This window comes from Ochotona princeps, chromosome 20 (assembly GCF_030435755.1).
Source record: "Ochotona princeps isolate mOchPri1 chromosome 20, mOchPri1.hap1, whole genome shotgun sequence".
Lineage (NCBI taxonomy): Eukaryota > Metazoa > Chordata > Mammalia > Lagomorpha > Ochotonidae > Ochotona > Ochotona princeps.
In genome coordinates, this window is record NC_080851.1 from 9,499,007 (window position 1) to 9,520,711 (window position 21,705).

A 21,705-nucleotide genomic window follows, 5' to 3' on the forward strand; every position below is an offset into this window, starting at 1 on the left:
CTAAATTAGAATGTTTATTTCACCTTTTCTGTATATTAATTGTGAAGTTTTATACATGAAGTTTTATTTTATCTACCTTGTGCAAAATTTTCCTAGTGTATGGACTTTTTTTATAAATTTTTTTTTAAAGATTTATTTATTTTTATTACAGCCAGATATACAGAGAGGAGGAGAGACAGAGAGGAAGATCTTCCGTCCGATGATTCACTCCCCAAGTGAGCCGCAACGGGCTGATGCGCGCCAATCTGATGCCGGGAACCAGGAACCTCTTCCGGGTCTCCCACATGGGTGCAGTGTCCCAATGCATTGGGCTGTCCTCGACTGCTTTCCCAGGCCACAAGCAGGGAGCTGGATGGGAAGTGGAGCTGCTGGGACTAGAACTGGCGCCCATATGGGATCCCGGGGCTTTCAAGGCGAGGACTTTAGCCGCTAGGCCACGCCGCCGGGCCCTAATGTATGGACTTTTAAGAAAGGGTCCTGCTTCTTTAACGTAGAAAGCACCCTAATAGAGGTGGGAGTTGTAGCGTAAGGGTAAAGCCCCTGCTTGGAACACCCACATCCCTGTGATGGAGTGCCTGGCATTGAGTCCTGTCTCTGCTTCCTTATCCAGCTTCCTGCTGATGTGCCTGGGAGGCAGCAGGTGGCGACTCTAGGACTTGGGTCCTACCCCACACACAGGAAGCTCAGGTGGAGATCATGGCTACTGGCTCCAGCTAAGCCTAGGCTGTTGCAGGCATCTGGGGAATAAGCCAGCACATGAGAGCTCTTTCTCTGTCACTCTGCCATTCAAATAAAGTACATTTTAAAAATCTCTAACACACAAAAAAAGAAAGTTTTGTAACATTCATTTTTTTTTTAATACAAATCCTGGTGTTTGCCAATGGTGTTTATTTTTTTCTTTTATTTTTAAGACTTAAAAAAGAATTATTGGGAAGTCAGATATACAGAGAGGAGGGAAGACAGAGAGGAAGATCTTCCATCTGCTGATTCACTCTCCAAGTGGCCACATGGCTGGAGCAGAGCGGATCTGTAGCCAAGAGGCAGGAACCTCTTCCAGGTTTCCCTCCCATGTGGGTGCAGGGTCCCAATGCTTTGGGCCATCTTCTGCTTTCCCAGCCAAAAGCAGGGTGCTAGATGGGAAGTAGGTCCCCTGGGACATAAACCGATGCCCATACAGGATACCAGTGCATGCAAGGTAAGAATTTTAGCCACTAGGCTACTGCGCAGGGCCCTGTATTATTCATTTTTATGGATTATTAGCATTCCCTTTAGAAACTTACTTTAATACAACTACTAATTACATATAAGAATCTACTTGTATTTCAACAAAAAAGTGGCACGTTATATGATAAAATATTTATAAATTAAGTATTTTTAGGTAGAGGCCAGTACCATGGACTTGTAGGCTAAGTTTCTGTGTGCAGCATGGCGTCCCGTATAGGTACCACTCCATGTCCCAGCTACTCCACTTCCAATCCAGCTCCGTGCTAATGGCCTTGGAAAGTAACAGAGGATGACTTGAGTCTGTGGGACCCTGAACCCATGTGGGAGAATTGGGAGAGAGGCTCCTGGCTTTGCATTGGCCCAGCTGTTTCCATTGGCAGCCATTTGGGGAGTGAACTAGCAGGTGAGAGTTAGATCTCTTTCTTTGTAACTGTTGCTTTTAAAAAAAAAAGCAATAAAGTATTTTGAGGTGATTGCATTTCACTTGATCATCATTTGCCACTTTGTAGATTGAAAAAATATGCAAAATTCTATCAGAGCCGTTTAGCTTGGTGAGTAGGATGCCCACATTCCCCATCCAAGGTCTTGAGTCGCCTCTGGCTCCTGACTCCAGCTTCCTGCTAGTGCAGACCCTGAGAGGGAGTGCTGATGATTCCTGCCTGTGTGAAAGACCCCAGTTGAGTTCCAGTCAGTTTGGGCATTTGGGGTGTAAGCCAGCAGATGGAAGAGCACCTTCTATCTGTGTCTCTCTCTCTACTTTTTCCCATACCGCCCTCTCTTCCCATACCCCCTCTCTCCCATACCCCCTCTCCCCCATACCCCCTCTCCCCCATACCCCCCTCCCCCATACCCCCTCTCTCCCCCATACCCCCTCTCCCCCATACCCCCTCTCCCCCATACCCCCTCTCCCCCATACCCCCTCTCCCCCATACCCCCTCTCTCCTCCATACCCCCTCTCCCCCATACCCCTCCTCTCCCCCATACCCCCTCCTCTCCCCCATACCTCCTCTCCCCCATACCTCCTCTCCCCCATACCCCCTCTCCCCCATACCCCCTCTCCCCCATACCCCTTCTCCCCCATACCCCCTCTCTCCCGTACCCCCTCTCCCCCGTACCCCCTCTCCCCCGTACCCCCTCTCCCCCGTACCCCCCTCCCCCATACCCCCTCTCCCCCATACCCCCTCCCCCCATACCCCCTCTCTCCCATCTGTCTCTGCTCTGTTCTCACTTTACTCTTCTGCTTTGCCCTCTTTGCCTCTGACTCTCGGATTAAAAGACATATTGTTACTACTTAGTTTTTTCTGTACTCTCCATTATCATCGTAATATTCTTGAAGCTGACAACTCCTTGTTTTATTTCACTTTTTTTGCATTGAAGTAAGTTAGTTTAACAATATACCCTATTTCAAATTCAGATTTTAAATTTTTTCTGTGCTTTTTATTGCTGTTTAAACAGGCTTTTGTTGAAAATAACCCTGCCATTAAATGGTGTCCTACCCCGGGCTGTGAAAGAGCAGTCAGACTAACAAAGCAAGGGTCAAGCGCGTCTGGATCTGATGCACTCAGCTTCCCGTTGCTGCGAGCGCCTGCTGTGGACTGCGGAAAAGGACACCTCTTCTGCTGGTTGGTATAAAACTAGTTGGAATCAGCCTTTCTGCTTTCTTCCATTTTAAAAGAGACTTTATAGCTTTTAAATTGTAGCACACATAATCTAATTCCTATTCATTTAAAAAATATGTGAAAAGTAGTCCAAGTTGGTGTTTAAGGTGTGTTTGTTAAGAACCAGGTACCATATCAGATATGTTTTAAATACTGAATTCTCTCAACAGGGCTGTCTATGAGCTGAATGCTGTTCGTTTGCCCAATTTACAGTTACGGAAATTCAGTCACAGACTTCTGCAGGGTTATGCGGCTCAGAAATGGCAGAAATGGGATTAGATGGGATTAGAGTGTAGCCCTGTATGATTTGAGAGCTCATATGCTTAAACTGTAACACCAGATTGCTGATCAGAGATCAGAAAATGCTTAACTTCTCCATAAAATAGAAGCCTCTTGCAGTAATTCTGAACCAGTGGTATCAAGAATTGCGAAGACTTTTTTCCTGAGTTTTTATCCTGAATTCCCTTGAATAAGATTTTTTAATTTTGCTTTTTTGAGTAAGGCTCCAAAAAAATTGAGATGCTCCCAAGTGGTTGTGATGCCTGGTCCTACCGAAGAGCCAGTGCCTGCAGGCTTGATGTGCCTTGTTTTTAATTCAGTTTTTATCACATGTCTGGATGTATCAGTAATGCAGAGGCTGTGTACCTTCCGTACTTGTTAGACGTGTTTCTCAGCGATTAGCATTCTACTGTAATCAAAGTAGATTTGGTTAATTGCTTTGTTGCACTTAATGAATCAAAAAAGTCATATTTCTGCTTTTTGCTCAATTCTAGAATTACTGCATATGTCTAGATATACTTTAGATGCAAATAGAACTCTGGTTTTTACTTTTATACTTAACTTGAAACCAAAATTTAGTCAGTACTGCTAAATAGTCAATAAAACTGTCCCTACTCCGACAGCTCTGTTTATTATCCCAATCAACATTATTAACTGAAAATATTTGTTAGCTACCAGCTTTTACATAGCACCAAATTCTAGGTCATGGATTAGCAAGCTACAGTCTGTGCCTTTTTTTGAAAATGAAATTTTATCAAATCAGAGTCATACTCTTTCGTGCCGATTTCTTTATATCTTATCTGTGTCTGCTTTGAGGGTATGATAGCTGAATGAAGTCGTTGCAATAGAAGTGTTATTGCTCACAAGGCTGGAAACACTTAGTGTCTGACCCTCCACGGAAGGATTTTGCTGACCCCCGGTACTTGGATTTACTGATACATGAAACAAAAGCCCTGCCTACTACTTTCATGACTAAGTCAGACTGAGCAAAGGAAACAGCAGCAAAATGCTCAACAATTCTTTAAGGTGATTTTTTTCAAAACATGCAAAAGATGTATTCCTCATTTTTTTTTTGAAGTTTTGTATTCTTAGTACTCAGTGGTTGGTTCCTTACTCCACTACCTAACATGAGAGAGATAAGCCCCAAACTATAAAAATAAGCAGAGTTATTGAATACAGTTTAGCTTGTTAGCTAAAGAAGGGAAATTCTGGGCCCAGCTCCAGCCATGCGGTCACCTGGGGAGTGAATCATTGGACAGAAGATCTTCCTCTCTGTATATCCGCCTTTCCAATAAAAATAAATAAATCTTTTAAAAAAAGAAGGGAAATTCTATGCATAGAAACATAGGGTGGAAAGCATTCTCTTCTGAGTCAGTGAGGTTTCTAAAGAAAATTAGACTTAAATTCCCGCAAGCAGCTGTTCTCTGCAGCTAGAATGCTGCTGTGTACTGTACTGGGGACATGAAGAAAGTGACGCTTGACTCATCTTTGGAGTCCTCTGGTTGGAAAGAGGATCCTGACTGAGAAAGTTTGATTTAAAAAAAATGACTGGAGAGGTACCAAAGAAGGAAACTATGATTGAGAAAAATGAATATTACCATGAAAATACGACATTTGCTGAGATCAGTGAACGTAAAATTTGGAAAGACAAAAACTTGTAATTGGCATTATTTTCTTAAGGTGTATGGTTTCTGTGGTCTAGATTGTATTAGTTTTCTTTTTAAGATTTATTTATTTTTATTAGAAAATTGGATATACAGAGAGGAGGAGAGACAGAGAGGAGGATCCTCCGTGTGATGGTTCACTCCCCAAAGTAACCACAATGGCCGAAGCTGCGCCGATCCAAAGCCGGGAGCCAGGAGGTCTTCCGGGTCTCCCACACAGGTGCAGGGTCCCAAGGCTTTGGGCCGTTCTCGACTGCTTTCCTCAGGCTACAAGCAGGGAGCTGGATGGGTGCAGGGCCACCGGGGTTAGAACCGGCGAGCATGTGGGATCCCAGTGCGTTCAAGGCGAGGACCCTAACCACTACGCTATCTGGCCAGGCCCTAGATTGTATTAGTTTTCAATGTAGTTTAGCTTTACTGTCTTGTATTTTTTCCCCATTTTCTTTATATATTATGAATAGTAGTTTTGTTTAGACTGAAGATACAGAAACTATTGGGAAAACTAGCAGTGGACATCATACTGCAAGAACTGTACAAGTATACAAATAGTGCTTTATGAAATAAAATTCTAGATCTATATTTAGAGAAAGGTGCCAGCTTGCTCTTCAGGCTGATTGTACTCATCCAGCGATGAGACCGTGAGCCAAGATCACAGACCTTCACTGGAATTTTACCCTAGTTCAAGGAACCCTGTGTGCAGCTGCTTGAACTAAGACCAGCTTTAATAATGATTTACTTTTTATCCTTTTAATAAGGGTAATTTACAGCTTAGTAGAGTCGTCTTTGCTGGACATGGGCACCTGAGGAGAAGAGACGATGACAAATAAGTTTTAATGATGCAGCATTTCAGATTTAAGTTCTTCAGCTTAATTTTGTTGCCTTGTAGGTGATATTTATTAAGCTGCAGGTTTGTGACAATCTTTTCTACATTCTCAGCTTCCAGCTCATGTAGAACGAGAGCTTCGACTATAATGAGAACTTCCAAGTAGCAGTGTTCGCATGTTTTCTTCTGCCCTTTTATTTCAATGAGACTCAGAAAAAGCAAGCTTTTCATCAGAGGTATCTGTACAAAATAAAAGGATGTAATTCTCATGTTGCTTCTCTTTGTTCCTAAAAGATGAGAAGTAACTATCTAAAGATGATTAACAAAACCACAACAAATGGCACTCACAGTTTTTTGTTTTTATTAACTACAACATGACAGAGCCAGTGGGCCACACACAGGAGAGGTCTACTGAGACAGAACTGAATGTATCTCTTGCAGGCAGAAAGAACTGGTAGGCATCCCCCTTCATGTAAGACAGCCCTTGCTGTTGTATTTTTTGTATTTTGCCAACAAGTTATTTGCCCTTTGTGACTGAACCAGTGATGTTTTCTCACCCTTGCCTTAAAACTTGGGATTTGTCTTTCCCAGCAAAATTATATCCAGATGATATCCAAAACCTAGTTGGACTCTGCCTTTTGCCAGTCACCTTTCCCCTGTATTTCTGATGAGTTAACTCCTCTGCCCTCTGAACTCTTGTCTTCCACAACCCTTTAAAGATTGGCTGTAATTGGGCCTGGCACAATAACCTAGTGACTAAAATCCTCATCTTCCTGTTCCAGGATCCCATATGAATATCGGTTCATGTCATGGCTGCTCCATTTCCCTTCCAGCTCCCTATTTGTAGCCTGGCCAAGCAATAGAGGACCCTGCACCTCTGTGGGAGACCTGGAAGAAGTTTCTGGCTGCCAGGTTCGGGTCGGGTCAGCTCTGTCTGTTGAGGCCACTTAGGGAGTGAACCAGCAGATGGAAGATCTTTGTCTCTCCTTCCTTCTGTAAATCTCTTTCCAGTAAAAACAAGTAAAACTTTTTTTAAAGTACAAATAAATAAAAATTGACTGACACGGTACTTCCTAGGCTGCCAGGTCCTGATCTTTGACAAGCTCAAATTTAACCTGGGACTTGGTCATTTCTGTATTCTCCCCAGTGTCCTCTGTGTCTTTTAATCACCAACATCTCCACTGCAAACTGAGACATATTTTTGGAATTCCTCTTGTAGATGTATTTTGGAGTTATTCACTGAAATTGACTTGCAGGGATATTCTCAATAATAATGTGTTGGGATTTTAAAATCTGTCACTCAGCGACAGAGCATTTATTGAAGGAAGCTGTGCCAAAAGCCTGCAGTGTCACCACCAGCAAGAAACGCACAGAACCGGGAAGTTTGACTCACACGATGAGCCAGTTGAGAAACCACAGGTTTCTAACCCACTGAGGTCTCCGCTGAATTAGAGTACAATGTGCAGACTTGTTGAGCTATTCAAGGAAACCCCTAAAGTGAATGTTGCTCAATTAAAGTTGTCTTCAGCTCTCTCTGTTTTTCTCTGATCTCCGTGATAAGAATCTTGATAGCACCTACTTCCTTGTTAGGCTCATGCATCTTAATTGAATTAAAGCAACCATTTCATGTCTCCTCTCCATTCTCAGAGACTTCACGGGCAAAGAGACCCCAGGATCCTCAGGCAAAATAAAAGAAATTATGTTTTTTTTTTTTTTAAGATTTGTTTTTATTACAAAGTCAGATATACAGAGAGGAGGAGAGACAGAGAGGAAGATCCTCCATCCGATGATTCACTCCCTAAGTGAGCCGCAACGGGCCGGTGCGCGCCGATCTGATGCTGGGAACCAGGAACCTCTTCCAGGTCTCCCACGCAGGTGCAGGGTCCCAATGCAGTGGGCCGTCCTCGACTGCTTTCCCAGGCCACAAGCAGGGAGCTGGATGGGAAGTGGAGCTGCTGGGACTAGAACTGGCACCCATATGGGATCCCGGGGCTTTCAAGGCGAGGACCTTAGCCGCTAGGCCACGCCGCCTGGCCCAAGAAATTATGTTTTACTTGTGGATGTCTTCTTGAAAAATCGGCCTCATTGTAGACAAAGAGATGCTTCCAGATTTCAGATAGTACCTAGCTCCTTGAATGTCATGTTCCTCCCAGCGAGAATATCATTTCCCAGCTCTTTGACAGACCCAGAAACAAAAGCATGATGCAATTTCCTGGACAGAGCTTGGTCTTCAGAACTTGTTCAGATACTGTCTCCTGTATCCACAGTGACAGATGTACCTGTCTACCTAAATAAAATTTACTGAATAAATGCTACTGGAGGGTTTGATGTATCAAATTTCAGCAGAGCACAGACTGATGCTGATCTGGGAACAGAGCTCTCCGTTTGAGAATTAGCTCTGTCACTGCCTTTCTACCTGGCTTGGCGATAAATATGTAAATATGTAAATGATAATAAAACAGAAGCTACTTTATCTGATGTAGTCAGCATAAAAAGTGCTGGTTCCAAGACAAGCTATTTAACTTCAAGTTTTAACTTATCAACATGCTGCTCATTTGACCTTCAACAAATTGCCTGACCTCTCTGTACATTCAAAAGGGGAAAATACAGGGAAACTAATTTTGAGTAGTTGTAGGAGGATTAATGAATCAGTGTGCGTATGGTGTTTAGAACATTGCCTGTGGTCCTGAAAAATGTTGGTTAAAGGAAAGATTTATGAATATGAGGATTTATATTTAATCAACTCAGTATTGTTCTTTAACATAGTCCAAATGACACTGAACTAAAATGTCCAACCTTTGATAGCAATTTATTCCATCAAGCAATGAAGCCTTTGTTCCTTTAGATAATGAAACCTAAAACTTGAGTTGACTTTTTCCTTTTCCAGTCTGCATTGGAGCTGCTATGTATGTTGCTGCTGACAGTTGTGTGTGTTGACATGTTTTCAGGAAGGAGCCATTTCCTGAGCTGTTGATGTTGAATCACCATCCAATCATTTTTGGACAGGGTTGAGGACTTGAGATTGGATAGTCATTTTTCTTTCTTTATGTTTTACCAGGGTAGTGTTATTTTGTTTGTTCTGTTTTTGCTTTTTCTGTGTTTGCTTGATCTGTAAGTTCACTTAAATATGTAATTGGGGCTGGCACTGTGGTATGACAGGTTAAGCCACTGCCTGCCCTCTGCTGCACTGCTGATCCTATTCCTGCTGTTGTTCCTGGGAGAACAGCAGAAGATGACCTCGGTGCTTGTGTTCCTGCCCATGTGGAAGGCTAGAAGAAGCTCCTGGCTCGTGGCTTTGGTTTAACCCGACATTGGACATTACAGCCATTTGGGGATGGAACTAGCAAATAAAAGATCTCCCTCTCTTTCTCTCCATCTCTGTAACTCTTTCAACTAAATTAAATAATTTAAAAAGTACATATATTGACTAGATGTGCCACTGATAGATAATTTGGAAAAGAAAAACTTTTATTAAAAAAAAAAAAAGATGCAGTTGTCTGCTTCAAAGTTTCCCTCCCCATGTGCTTTACTGCCTGTTTTTTTTTTTCTAAGATTTATTTTTATTGGAAAGTCAGATATAGAGAGAAGAGGAGAGACAGAGAGGAAAATCTTTCATCCATTGGTTCATTCCCCAAATGACCACAAGGAATGGAGCTGTGCTGATCTGAAGCCAGGAGCCAGGAGCCTCTTCCGGGTCTCCCACGTGGGTGTAGGGTCCCAAGGCTTTGGACCATCCTCATCTGGTTTCGAAAGCCACAAGCAGGGAGGTAGATGGGAAGTGGGGCTGCCGGGATTAGAACCGGGTTCCGTATGGATCCCGGCGTGTGCAAGGCAAGGCCTTAAGCTGCTAGGCTACCACACTGGACCTGCTTTACTGTCATTTTTAAACAAAGTTTCAACAAGTACCAGACTCTTTAAAATATTTGTCACCAGTCAGTGATTATAACTTTCTTCAGGAATTTAACTTTCTGTTCTCCACAGAACATTCCTCAAGCTCCATTACTTTTCTTGGAATGTCCTTTTACCTCTATTGATAATCCGGATCGCCAGTCACTTATTAATGTCTGATAGCATTAATTATTACCAAGCATGTTTTCCCAGATGCCTTTATTTTCAAGGATGTTTAATAGTATTAAACAGTGGTCCTGGCACAGGACTCAGTGGCTCCATACTTAGCTTACATGTGCCAGGATTTCATGTGGGCACCAGTTCATGTCCTGGCTGCCCCACTTCCCATCCAGATTCGTGCATGTGGCCTGGGAAGACAGTAGAGGATGGCCCAAAGCCTTGGGATGCTGGTCCATGAGGGAATCCCAGAAGGAGCTTCTGGCTCTGGATTGGCTCAGTGCGACCATTACAGTCACTTGGGGAGTGAACCAGTGGATAGAAGATCTTTTTCTCTGCCTTTCCTTCTCTCTGTAAATTTGTCTTTCCAATAAAAATAAAATAAGTCTTTTTAAAAATAGTATTAAATGGCAACCTCTGGCTTTCTTTGTAGTTTACAACTCTTCCTGTAGCTTCTTAATTTATACTCTTATTGTCCTGTGTGGAAAATAATGCAGACCACTCTGTCCTGCTGCAGCCCGCTTCTCGACTGGAAGCAGCTCTTCTGGCCTTCTGTGGGGCTTTAGAAGGGAAAGCCCAATGCTGTCTTGTGCAAGGGCGATTCATAGACTCAGGCTTACTCAGAGCAAACTGGCTGTTCAAATAGTGACTCTGTTCAACTAGTGTTTGAAAATGCTGGGCTTTCTTCCCATAATTTAGTTTCTTCTTTTCTCTGGCAGGAGAACCCAAACACTAGTATCGATTCTTCTAGGAAAAGAATGCTGACTATGATGTTTAATATCCAGGGAGAATTTATTAACCTTATTAGAAATAATTTATTTCATCAACTTCATTTCTTTTAGATAGGGCAGATGTGTAAAGGTATTGTACCCCATAAGACTTTCCCCCCAGCTTGGTGGAGGTGTAATTAACAGAGTTCTCTGCTAAGTCCTGAGAAACATAAACTACATTTCCGCATGGATTGTCCAGCACCATAAGGCAATGCTGTGCCTAGACCTGCAGCATGGTTCCTGGTATAGTGCTTATCACAGCTATCTTTTACAGTTCTGGAAAGCAGCATGGATTTTAATATGCACTGAAGCATATATACTATACCCTGTTCCATTTTTAATGAATCTCATTTTTCTGAATGCCTAAATTACCTCTGTGTTGCTAGGAGCTGTTTAAGACTGCAGGTAAGGAAAATATTACTCAAATATCAGGTTGGGCAGTAAGTCAGGAATGTAGGGCAGCTACCTTATCCTTTCAGACAAGATTGGGCATGTTCAAGGATGCTTTTTGCTGTGTTTGTAACCATGTTTAAGTATACAGTTTTGTGGGACATTCTTTGCACTTAACGGTGCAATGGCCACCCCAGTCTGTCTCTCTCGACCTTCTCCATGCTCTCAAATAGACTGTAAACAGTGCACAGTAACTCCTCACCCATCTCTCTCCAGCTGCTATTACCCCATTCTTTTTTCTGTCACTGCAATTTCACCTCTTCAAAATTTTCACATAATACAATCCTAGTCTTTGTGCTTCTGACTTCGCTTAACAAGATTAAGTTTCACCAATGCTGTTGTAGGTATCAAAATACTGTTCTTATTATGGTTGGATAATGTTCTGACATCTGCTTGTACCATAATTTGTTTATACATCTATCTGTTGATCGGCACTCAAATCTTTTTCACCTTTTGGCTGTTGTGAATAATGCTGCTTCTGAGGGCTGATACACAATCCTGAATCCTTGCTCTCAGTTCCCTAAAGTGTACAGCTTAGAGTGAAATTACTGAATCACAACATGGTAATTTTTCTATTTAACCTTATCAGGAACAACTACACTGTTTCCAGTAGCAGCCACATCGGCTGTTACTTTTCAACCACATAAAGGGTTCCACTTTTTGGAAATAACATTTATAATGTTCCAGGTTTTTTCTTTTTATAATAGCTGTCTTAATGTAGCATGTGATCAAGTTGGCACATTGTTAATAGAGTGAAATGGTACTCATTTTATATGGCTACCTGAGTCTGTTGATGGGTCTGCTTAACAGACTTCGCACTCCTAATCAGGTCTTTATTTAATAATGATGCTGACAATTGTGTCCGTAGTGATGGTGGTATCACTTCCAAATGGTGTTTTTTCCTCTCCCCCAAATAGTGTTTTGTTATTAACTGACTGAAATAATCGTCTTTGCACAAGAGCTGTATGAGCATATCATTACATCTTATTAAAATGAGCAGTCTTTAAGGGCATTATTTTCATTTTAGTGTTTGGCTACCTATATACCTATAGAAGGAATATAAAAGTGATTTGTAAATAAGTTATTTTTTTTATTTATTTAAATATTTTAAATCAAAATGTGCTAAATTTTATTAAAATTATGTTGGTTTGCTCTAGCTGTTAAAACCTAAGGATTCAAGAATAAAATCTAGTACAAGAATGTGATTTAGCACAATACTTCACAGACTTCATAATGAAGATGAATTTGGTATTACTATAGATAAAACAGTCTAAATCAGAGGTCTCATGAGGCCTACTTTTCTGCATATCTAACCCCTAGTAATGGTAATGGTACTAGCCAGGGGAACAAACTTCAGATAAAAGAATTTAAAGTACTTATGAGAGTAAAACCTAATTGATAAGTGTGTTCTACAATTCTTGGTGTACATAAAACTTAGTTACAAATATTATATTGTCTACTTGGAAATTTTGAAATTATGAATGAGTGCATTGAAAAAACTCGTGTGATACCTTATTTTGGAATTGCGGTTTTCAATGCCTCTGTTGAAATGTCTCATTTCCCATGAGGCCCATGTTTGGTTGTTGGTGCACTCCGCCGTGCAGTTCCTGAGGAGCTTTTGACATTGCCTTGCTTGTGCTTTCTTCCCTAGGGAGTGCCTTGGTGAAGCACACGAGCCCTGTGACTGCCAAACATGGAAAAACTGGCTACAAAAAATCACAGAAATGAAACCGGAAGAACGTAAGAGGAATTTTTAGATAGCTCTGCTTTATATTTCCTAATAGCATTCAAAATAATATCTTGTTTCTTACACTCTTCATTTAAGAAGTTGCCACATTACAATTCTAGTGCTGCAGTGTTTGATCTTGCCCCTCTGACCAGCATGATGGAGTTCATGGAGATCATAGAGGTTTTTGCAAGGAGGAATCATGGACTCCATGTTTCTGAAGACTTAACTTTCCAACCTAAGATAAAAGGGTCAGTGGGGTCACATGACCTGCCCAGGAAGCTGCCTTTCACCCTGGGGTGAGCCCGCTAGGTCTTGAGTGCTTCATGAAAGTAGTTGATGATCTGAAGTGAGCAGAAGTTTCTCATGTCCCCAAGAGCTTCCCATGAAGACCAAGACAGGTTTGTCTTGCTGTTCTGGGATTCTGCAGACTTAATTTTATTAAAGATCATGTCTGTTAACCACGCAGGGTCTCTGCATCCTCACAGAAATGCTGAAGTTGCTATTAGTAATCCTGATTTGTAGGTTGAGTTGAATGATGGAGGGTGTGTGCCTGGTAAAAAGTGATCTTGAATCTCTGAAGGGATGCCTTTTGAAAGTTTCTTAATAGCAATTCCTATATTTAATGAGTTAAGATATCTACTATACCATAATTTCCCATTTCCTAAAATGTGCTGTGAAAACTATTGTATTACAAATTAACATAAATGAGAATTAATTTACTTCAGATCTTTTTTATTTTCCTTGTCAACTATTCTTAGATAATGGAGTTAACATTTGAGAATTGCAAATCAGTACCAAAAATACTCTCAGTGAAACCAGGTATTATATAGTTCACTGGGTTAATCCACCCAGACCAGAGTACTGGTTCAAGTCCTAGCTACTCTGCTTCTGATCCAGCTTCCTCCTTACGTGCTCGGGAAGGCAGCAGAAGCTGGCCCAAGTGCTTGGGACTCTGGCTGCAAGGTGGCAGACCAGGAGCGGGTTCCTGACTTCTGCTTCAGCTTGATCCACACCTGGCTGTTGTGGTTATTTGGAGAGTGAACCAGCAGATGTCAGATAGCACTCTGTCTGTCCCTGTCTCTGTCACTGGCTTTCAAATAAATGAATCTTACAAGAAATATATATATACATACATACATACACACACACACACACACACACACACACACACACTGAATGGGTCTACACTTAGGAGCAAAGCATGTGATAAAGAAAAATACAGGGAATACAGAGGCCAGCAGGAAGCTGTCAGGTAATTACAGTGTCACCTGATACTGAAAGAGTTGAGTAATGTTGATAACAGAAACAAAAACAACTACACAAGGTTCGGGGGAAAACATTTGCCACAGGATTTTCCTGGTAATAGTGAGCTGTCAGTTGAGTATTAGTGTATCTGTGAAGACAGAGATGCCTGAAGTAGTCCTGTTAGCACTGATGAGGTGCTGGGAAGGTAATGCAGCCTTACCTTACAGGCTTGTGCTGTAAAGGAGTCTACCATTGCCTGAGGGTTGGTCCTCCACGTTTTAGTCTGATAAGGTTCATTTTGTGCACTAACTCAGGGTTAGTTTAGTCGCTAAATTAGAATGTCAGATTGTTCATTGGTAGTGAGAGAGATTCGTTACATGGTGAGAAGGCTCATGTCCCATATGCAGGAGAGGACAGTCTCAGTGTAGTCCATCATGAGGCCTCATTAAGCATTTCTGTAATGTCCATGCATTCATCACTCATTGCTCTTGGTACCCACCCAGTTTCCCTAGTTTCACAGTTGGGTCTATGTATGTATATTTCACAAATAGATGAGTACAGTTACTCTCTGGCACTTTTTACTATGACAAGAACAACTGAATTTTGCTTTCTTTTCCTGTTTCTAGCAGCTAAAAAACTGTTTCTGATAGGAATGACTTGCATTGCCCTTTTATTTCTGTATACATTTCTTTAGAACTTGTTAAGTTCTAACTTAAGGAGAGAGGTTAGCTAAAGAGAAGACTAAAAACATGTATGTTGCCAGGTTGAGAATGTTTTCATCAAATTGTTCGAATTTATTTTCGCCGAATAAGCCATAGAGTGCTTTACTTAAGTGGGAAAGTGGCATTATCAGAGAGATTTTTATCAAGATAGCTGATGAGATAGACACTGAATGAGAAAGAAAACAAAGCCAGCAAAGTGAGTTTTTGACTTGGGTCAGAGGATAGATCATAATGCCATTAGCAAAGCAAAATATTCAAAGAAAGGGATCACTTAGAGGGAAAAAATGAGGAGTTTTGGCGTGGGCATTTCATTTAGAATTGAGCAACTTGCAAAACATGCGAGTAGAGGGATTTTGCAAATGATCATTCAAAGCTCGGAAGAAATGCTAAGAAAGCTTCTGAAGTTGATGTTAGATGTTCTCTGGGTCATAATTAACGCTTAGTGCTACTGTAAGTTAGAATGTGGAGGAATGGTGCCTGTCATGCTCTGAGGTTTATATAGTAGAAATGCCCACTTCCATATGTAAGAAAAGCTGTGCTGTGAGTGTGGCAAGAACAGAGTGCCTGTGGTGAAGGACAGAGAAGGGAAAGCTGGTCACAGTGACCCCGTCAGGAATTGGTGCTGCTGAGGCTGCGTCCTGAGGAGCTGCTGGCTGTCCCTCCTGTGGGGTGTCCGGAAGGTCATTGCACGCCCAGGCTGAAGTGCCTGAGACTGCAGGGCCTACCCAGAGCTTGGAAAGGTTAGTACCACCAGAGAGGTGACACTGCGGAGCAGCAGTCAGACCAGCTCCTGGCCAGGAGCTGTGTGGGTGGGGCAGTGATGAATGAGGGAGAGTATGGAGACCCTAGGCACGAACTGTTTATGAGACAGAATCAGCATGTCCCAATGACAAGGTAGGAAGCTTTCTACAGTACACGGAAAGTGCAGATGGGACCTGATTGTAGTGTGTACAGAACACTTAGCAGATGGACATTTTTAGGTTGTAGTTGTGTACTTTCTGGTTGCCTGCAAGATTTAACACAGCAAAGAAGCAATTACTCCATGTTGTTGATCTTGAGTAGAAAATGTTAGAAGTGGTTTACATGAGAATAAAACAAGTATTTTGAAATCTGTAGTAATTTTTAGTTATAATTTGCCATTTTAAAGTCGGTTCCACCTTCCCATATCCACAGATAAATTTGTGCCAGGAAAGGAAAGGAGTTACGTGACTGGCTAGTACAATTATTGCTGGACCTCTAGAGGAATATCCTTACATCACAGTGATCGTGATCCCAAAAATTACAGAAAACACAAATATCAGAAAGTGTTGTACTTGGAGAATACACGGTTGCCTCTAATGGCCACATTTGAGGGAGACTAAAACTGAAGATGGCCCTTGAAGAGAACAGTGGGTGATTGTTAGGCTAGGCAAGAGACCAAGGATGCCTGGGTGTAACTTACAGAGAGAGCAGACAGTCCCACCTGCTATACTGCCGTATGCACTCTACATTGCGAAGTGGTGACTTCTAAAAGTGTTAGTGATCACTTTCATGGTGGTAGTGCATGACATTATGGTATAGCAGATAGATTAAATGCAGTTTAATTTTTGCACACTGCTTTGAACCATAGACATTTTTTCTTACATTTTTTGCTAAGGAATCACATGCGTGTTTTTAGTCTAACTGTGGATTTATGAGTTGTTGTTTTTTTTCCCTTTATTTGTAACTTTCAGGAGCTGTTTTTTTTTTTTATTTTTAATTCATTAATTACATTGTATTATGTGACACAGTTTCATAGGTACTTGGGTTCTCCCCACCCCTACCCAAACCCTCCCACCACGGTGGATTCCTCCACCTTGTTGCATAACCACAGTTCAAGTTCAGTTGAGATTCCCCCATTGCAAGCGTATACCAAACATAGATACTCTGCTGGCTCTGTCTGCAGACCAGAGAGGGTATACCTTAAGAAGCCGTTGAACTTGACTGGACAATAAGATTTATGAGTTTTGTTATGTACACCCAGTATTCCAAAGTCTTTTAATTTTGAGACTCAAAAGGAGTTACAATATGTTAGTGTATGAGAAAAAAAAGCAGTAGTAATAAGTTAGAGTCAAAGATTCAGCTGTTTTCTAAGCACTGAAATTGCCTCTGTTGTGTCTTAATCAATGCAGGAAGCAGAAATGATTCTATTTTAAGTGAAGTGGGTATTTTGGGAAATATATAGTTCTTTCATTCTATTTAATAAATGCTTATTGAATGGAATTCAGATTCTCTATTTTAAAATTCAGTCTTAAAAGCAGCTTTTTTATGTGCATACACATTGATTCCACTAATAGATCTTACATTTTATTACATTTTGATACCTTATTAAATGGAATGATGTTTCCAAGAGATCTAGTCACAATAGATGTTTAAGAAAACAAGACCAAGATAAAATAGACAGATGACTGAAGTGAAGGGCAAATTTCAAAAGTCAGCAGGAATAAAACAGGTTCACCGAGTGTATTGGAAAACGATAAGGTACTGAGGATGTTCAGAATGGTGTGTTCGAAGGACAAGTACATGCAGAGAACTAGAAGTAAGACGTCTTTTTCAAACGAGTCTTTATCATTGTACTAGCTGACTATTTCTTGAATGTGATTCCTACTCCACGCTGACCACTAGAATGCACAAGATTAGCAGCTGGCATTCTCTCCTAGGGTGGGAGAGAAAAGCTGTGATGTTGTAGACCACACAGTGCTTTATTTCTTGTGTGGGCTTTTTGTTGGTGGTGGCTTTGTGCTATTTGTTATGACAACGGCCAGTAAAAATCTTAAGAACACGTTAGGGCCTCTGAGTTAAAAATAAAGCCGGTGCCGAGTGAAGGATAGCAGTTATATTGTTTGCTTCAGTTTTGGTCCTCTAGCTTATGTGAACATAAGTTCATGGAGAAATCTCTTTCATACTGGATTTCATGAATAGGATTTTTGGAATGGAGCTCCTCATAATTATGCTCCTCAAAGCCTTCACCATAGATCCTAGTGGCAAAATAAATATTGACAAAAATGGACAGACAACCTGCAGATAAAGGTTAAGTTGTATCCCACTGAAGTTGTGCTCTGAAGCATCCATGTTTGTCTTTGTGCTTAATATCCAAAGTCGTTGGAGTCAGTGAAGCCTATGAGGACGCTGCCAATTGTCTCTGGCTGTTAACCAACTCCAAGCCTTGTGCAAACTGCAAGTCTCCAATACAGAAGAATGAAGGCTGCAACCACATGCAGTGTGCCAAGGTAAGGAGCTGAGCAGGTATTTGCAGGCCTCTTACTTGGGATTTCAGCTTAGTTGGGTTTTCAGTCCAAGGAAGATTAAAAGCATTAAAAACTTGTTAGGTTTCAGATAGGTGTTTGGAGATTCCATTTTACATTCCTTGTAAAATAATTTATAGATTGGTCTATATGACTAAATTGTACACTCGTAGGGAATGTTCAAAGCAAGGGTTAAAAAAAGACAAGAAAAAGCAAGGATAATATTCTGTGCCTGAGTCCTTTTCTGGTGGTTGAAAGTTGTGTGAAGGGACTTATGTCCTTCAAACAGCTAATGGAAAATGGAATTAAAACATAAGTTTACTTTGGTGCAAAAAGAATGTTTGAGATCTATGCAAGTTATAAAGTACTGTGTTATATATATATATATATCTCTTGAAAAACGGGTTTCAATCACAGAGCTTTAGGCTCAGGTAGGCCCACACAGGCCCCGGGCGATGTACTTCAGGCCCAGTCAGTGTGGGGTGTGTTTATGGATGTGTGTGTAAATACCCACAGCAGTGGCCTGACGGTTAAGTCATTTAAATAAATAATCATTTAAATAAACTTTTACCATATGCAAAGTGAAAAAAAAAGAAAAATCCACTTGGCTGAATATAATTAATACAAATACCTGATTATTTACATAATATAGCTGAAGCCTAGACAAATATACCCTTCCAACTTAAACAGAAAGAAACTACCATGTGTTTAAAACAAATATTCTAGATTAGATTAATAACATTTTATGAATAGATGCCAGCATTTATGAATCTTTTTGTTCTAAGACTTTGAGAGTTCAATTTTTTCCTTTATTGAAGTATCATCTGCATTTTAAAAGTGGCTATCTGAGATTTGCAGAGGATAGTGTCATGTTTTCTATTTAGGAAATCAAAGAAATGTAGATAGTTCAGATTCCAGTAAAATACAGCAATATTTCCTATATATTTCTTAGTTTTGAACCACAAAGCTTAATGATCATTACTATGACTTGCAAACGAATACCAGCTACCAGATGGTTTTCACACGTCTGTATTACTGTAAGATAACGTAAGTAAACTAACGTGGTGACATCGCAACAACTTCTTAGAGGCAGAAAGGAAGACCTAGTGCAGTGTTCTGGAGAAACGCTAGCATGTCACTGCTTCACACAAGAATCTTCCCGAATTGTTTTGTCTGCTTGTTTTTGTTTCTAATATCCACGTTCATTTTTTTCCTTGGGAAATCTGATATAGACTGCCAACGTGTGTAGACAAGTGTAGATGAACCATAACATCAGCAGTTATTTACTGAGCCAGAATACACACTAGTTTTATTTTCTTCATAGCCCTACTGATAGTAAGGACTTGGCAAATATGTACTGTGTGATCATGAATTAATTAGTCTGATTTTATAAAATAATCCAGTTTAGACACATTCTGCTCAGTCTTCCTGTTAAATTTAAAATAGACATTTAGATGTTAATGTAAACTTACATGTAAAAGTCATGGATAATTGTATGCTTTTTTTTTTTTTTTTTTTTAAGATTTGTTCATCTAAAAGGCACAATTACTGAGAGCTCTGGTTCACTTCCAGAACGGCCACTATGGCTGGGACTAGGCCATGTCAGAGCCAGGAACCATGAGCCTCATCTGGGTCTCCCGTGTAAATACAGGTGTCCAAGGCCTTGAACCGTCTTCTGGTGCTCGTCCAGGCCCGGGGACGGGAGGTGGAACTGAGCTCCAGTGACGGCCACATGGGATACTGGCAGTGCGGCAGCAACTGCATTGCCAACCCCAAATTGTGTGCTTTCAAAGTATTTTTTAATGAACAAACAGGAAACTAAGGAATGAATTAAGAATATGGCCAAAAATTTGTAAAGGCAAAAATTTGAAGAAAACTGGAAGATGTCTTTTTTTTTTCTTTAAAGTTCATTTACTTGAAAGGACAGAGTTACAAAGGGAGGAGGAGGCAAAGAGAAAGATCTTCCATCAGCTGGTTCAGTCCCCAAATGGTTACAAAAGCTAAGGGAGTAGACCAGGCCAAACCAGAAGCTTCTTCCAGGGCTTGGGCCATGCAGGCACATTAGCAGGGAGCTGGAAGTGCAGTGCCTTGGTCTCAAGCCCATGGGGATGCCAGCACTGCTGGTTTACATTTAACTTGCTGAGCTACAGCTCTAGTCCCAGATTTCAGTTACAAACTGAAAATTTAGTGTAGCTAATAAGTAATCCAAAAATTACTTTTCCACAGTAATCCAAAATACTTTTCTGTGTATTTGAGTTCCTGCAACCCATGTAGGGGACCAGGATGGAGTTTCTAGCTCCTGGCTTCAGCTTGGCTCAGCCCTAACTTGTTGCTGGCAGTTAAGGAGTGAACTAACAGATAGAAGATTGATCTCTCCTTCACTCTGTTACTGTGCCTTCTAAACAAATACCTATTTTTTAAAGATTTATTTTTTATTTTTATTGGAAAGTCAGATATACAGAGAGGAGAGACAGAGAGGAAGATCTTCTGTCTGTTGATTCACTCACTAAGTGACTGCAATGGCCGATGATGAGCCAAGCCGAAGCCAGAAGCCCGGAGCCGCTTCTGGGTCTCCCACACGGGTGCAGGGTCCCAAAGTTTTCTGCCATCCTTGACTGCTTTCCCAGGCCACAAGCGGGGTGCTGGATGGGAAGCAGGGCGCTAGGACACAAACTGGCGCCCATATGGGATCCTGGTGCATGCAAGGCAAGGACTTTAGCCACTAGGCTACCATGCCAGGCCCCAAACAAATATATTTTTAAAAATTAAAAATAAAAGTAGAGTAATAAGGAATAACTTTGGCTAACTCTTGCAGATAAATTTCAACTTGAACTTGGAATGGATCCAATTTATTTTATTTTATTTGCATTTATGTTGATGGTAGTAAATTTGCTTTTATAAGATTTATTTATTTTTATTTGAAAGGCAGTTAAAACAGAGTTAATGAGAGACATACAAAAAAAATACTTTGGGGGGCTTAGTAGGTCCTTTATTCCAGCAGGGTAGGAACAGGAGCCGGGCTGGAGGGGGAAAAAACTAGAAGGGACACATCTCCTGCCATGGTGGCAGGATGGGGGCTGCAGAGGAAGGGACCAGGTGGAGGATGGGGAGAGCGAGGAGAAGGGCAACACAGGACATTTTTGTCGTGTGCTGGTTCACTCCCCAGATTGCCACGACAGAACTCCCTCTGGCTCTCCCACATGGGCGCGGAGACCAAAGGCCTTGGACAGTCATCCATTGCTTTTCGAGGCATTTTAACAAGCAGCTGCATCAAAAGTGAAGCATATGGGACTTAAACTGGCGCCCGTGTAGAACGGTGGCACTGAAGGCAGTCTTAGTGTGCTACCACAGCCCCAAAGCTCTTAAGAAAATGTAAATTCATTAAAACTGACTCTGGAAGAGCTACAATGTCAAAATAAACTCATTTTCATAGATGAAAGCAGAATCATTTTGGAAAGGTCTCCCCATCTTAAATTCTCTTAGCAGTGATGAACTTTGACTGTTTGCAAATAGAAATTGTTAAATCTTTAACAGGTAGATAATTCCAGTGCTATTTCCATGGTTCCTGAAAGTTTGTTTTTTGTCTGTTTGTTTTTACTTTAAAGGAAACATTTAAAATGTTTTTATAAAGTGACCAGAACCTGTTTTCCATTTTTTTCTTCTTTTTGAAGATTTATGTATTCTTCATTCATTCATGTGAAAGACAGTTATAGAGAGAAGCAGTGAGAGAGATCTTCCATATTCTGATTGGCCCAGGCCCTTTGGCTGCATTCTGCTGCTTTTCCCAGCCACGTTTGCAGGGAGAGGGTTAGA

At 41.1% G+C, this 21,705-nt stretch overlaps 1 protein-coding gene across 1 annotated transcript in view; it reads left to right on the forward strand.

Annotated features, from left to right (window-relative positions):
* The window catches only part of ANKIB1 (ankyrin repeat and IBR domain containing 1), a 76,287-nt gene that overhangs the window by 42,279 nt on the left and 12,303 nt on the right, over window positions 1–21,705 (forward strand). The window contains exons 9-11 of the mRNA XM_004582518.3: window positions 2,680–2,846; window positions 12,585–12,673; window positions 17,747–17,877. Of these exons, the coding sequence (XP_004582575.2) occupies window positions 2,680–2,846; window positions 12,585–12,673; window positions 17,747–17,877 (387 nt within the window). The remainder of the gene's footprint in view (window positions 1–2,679; window positions 2,847–12,584; window positions 12,674–17,746; window positions 17,878–21,705) is intronic.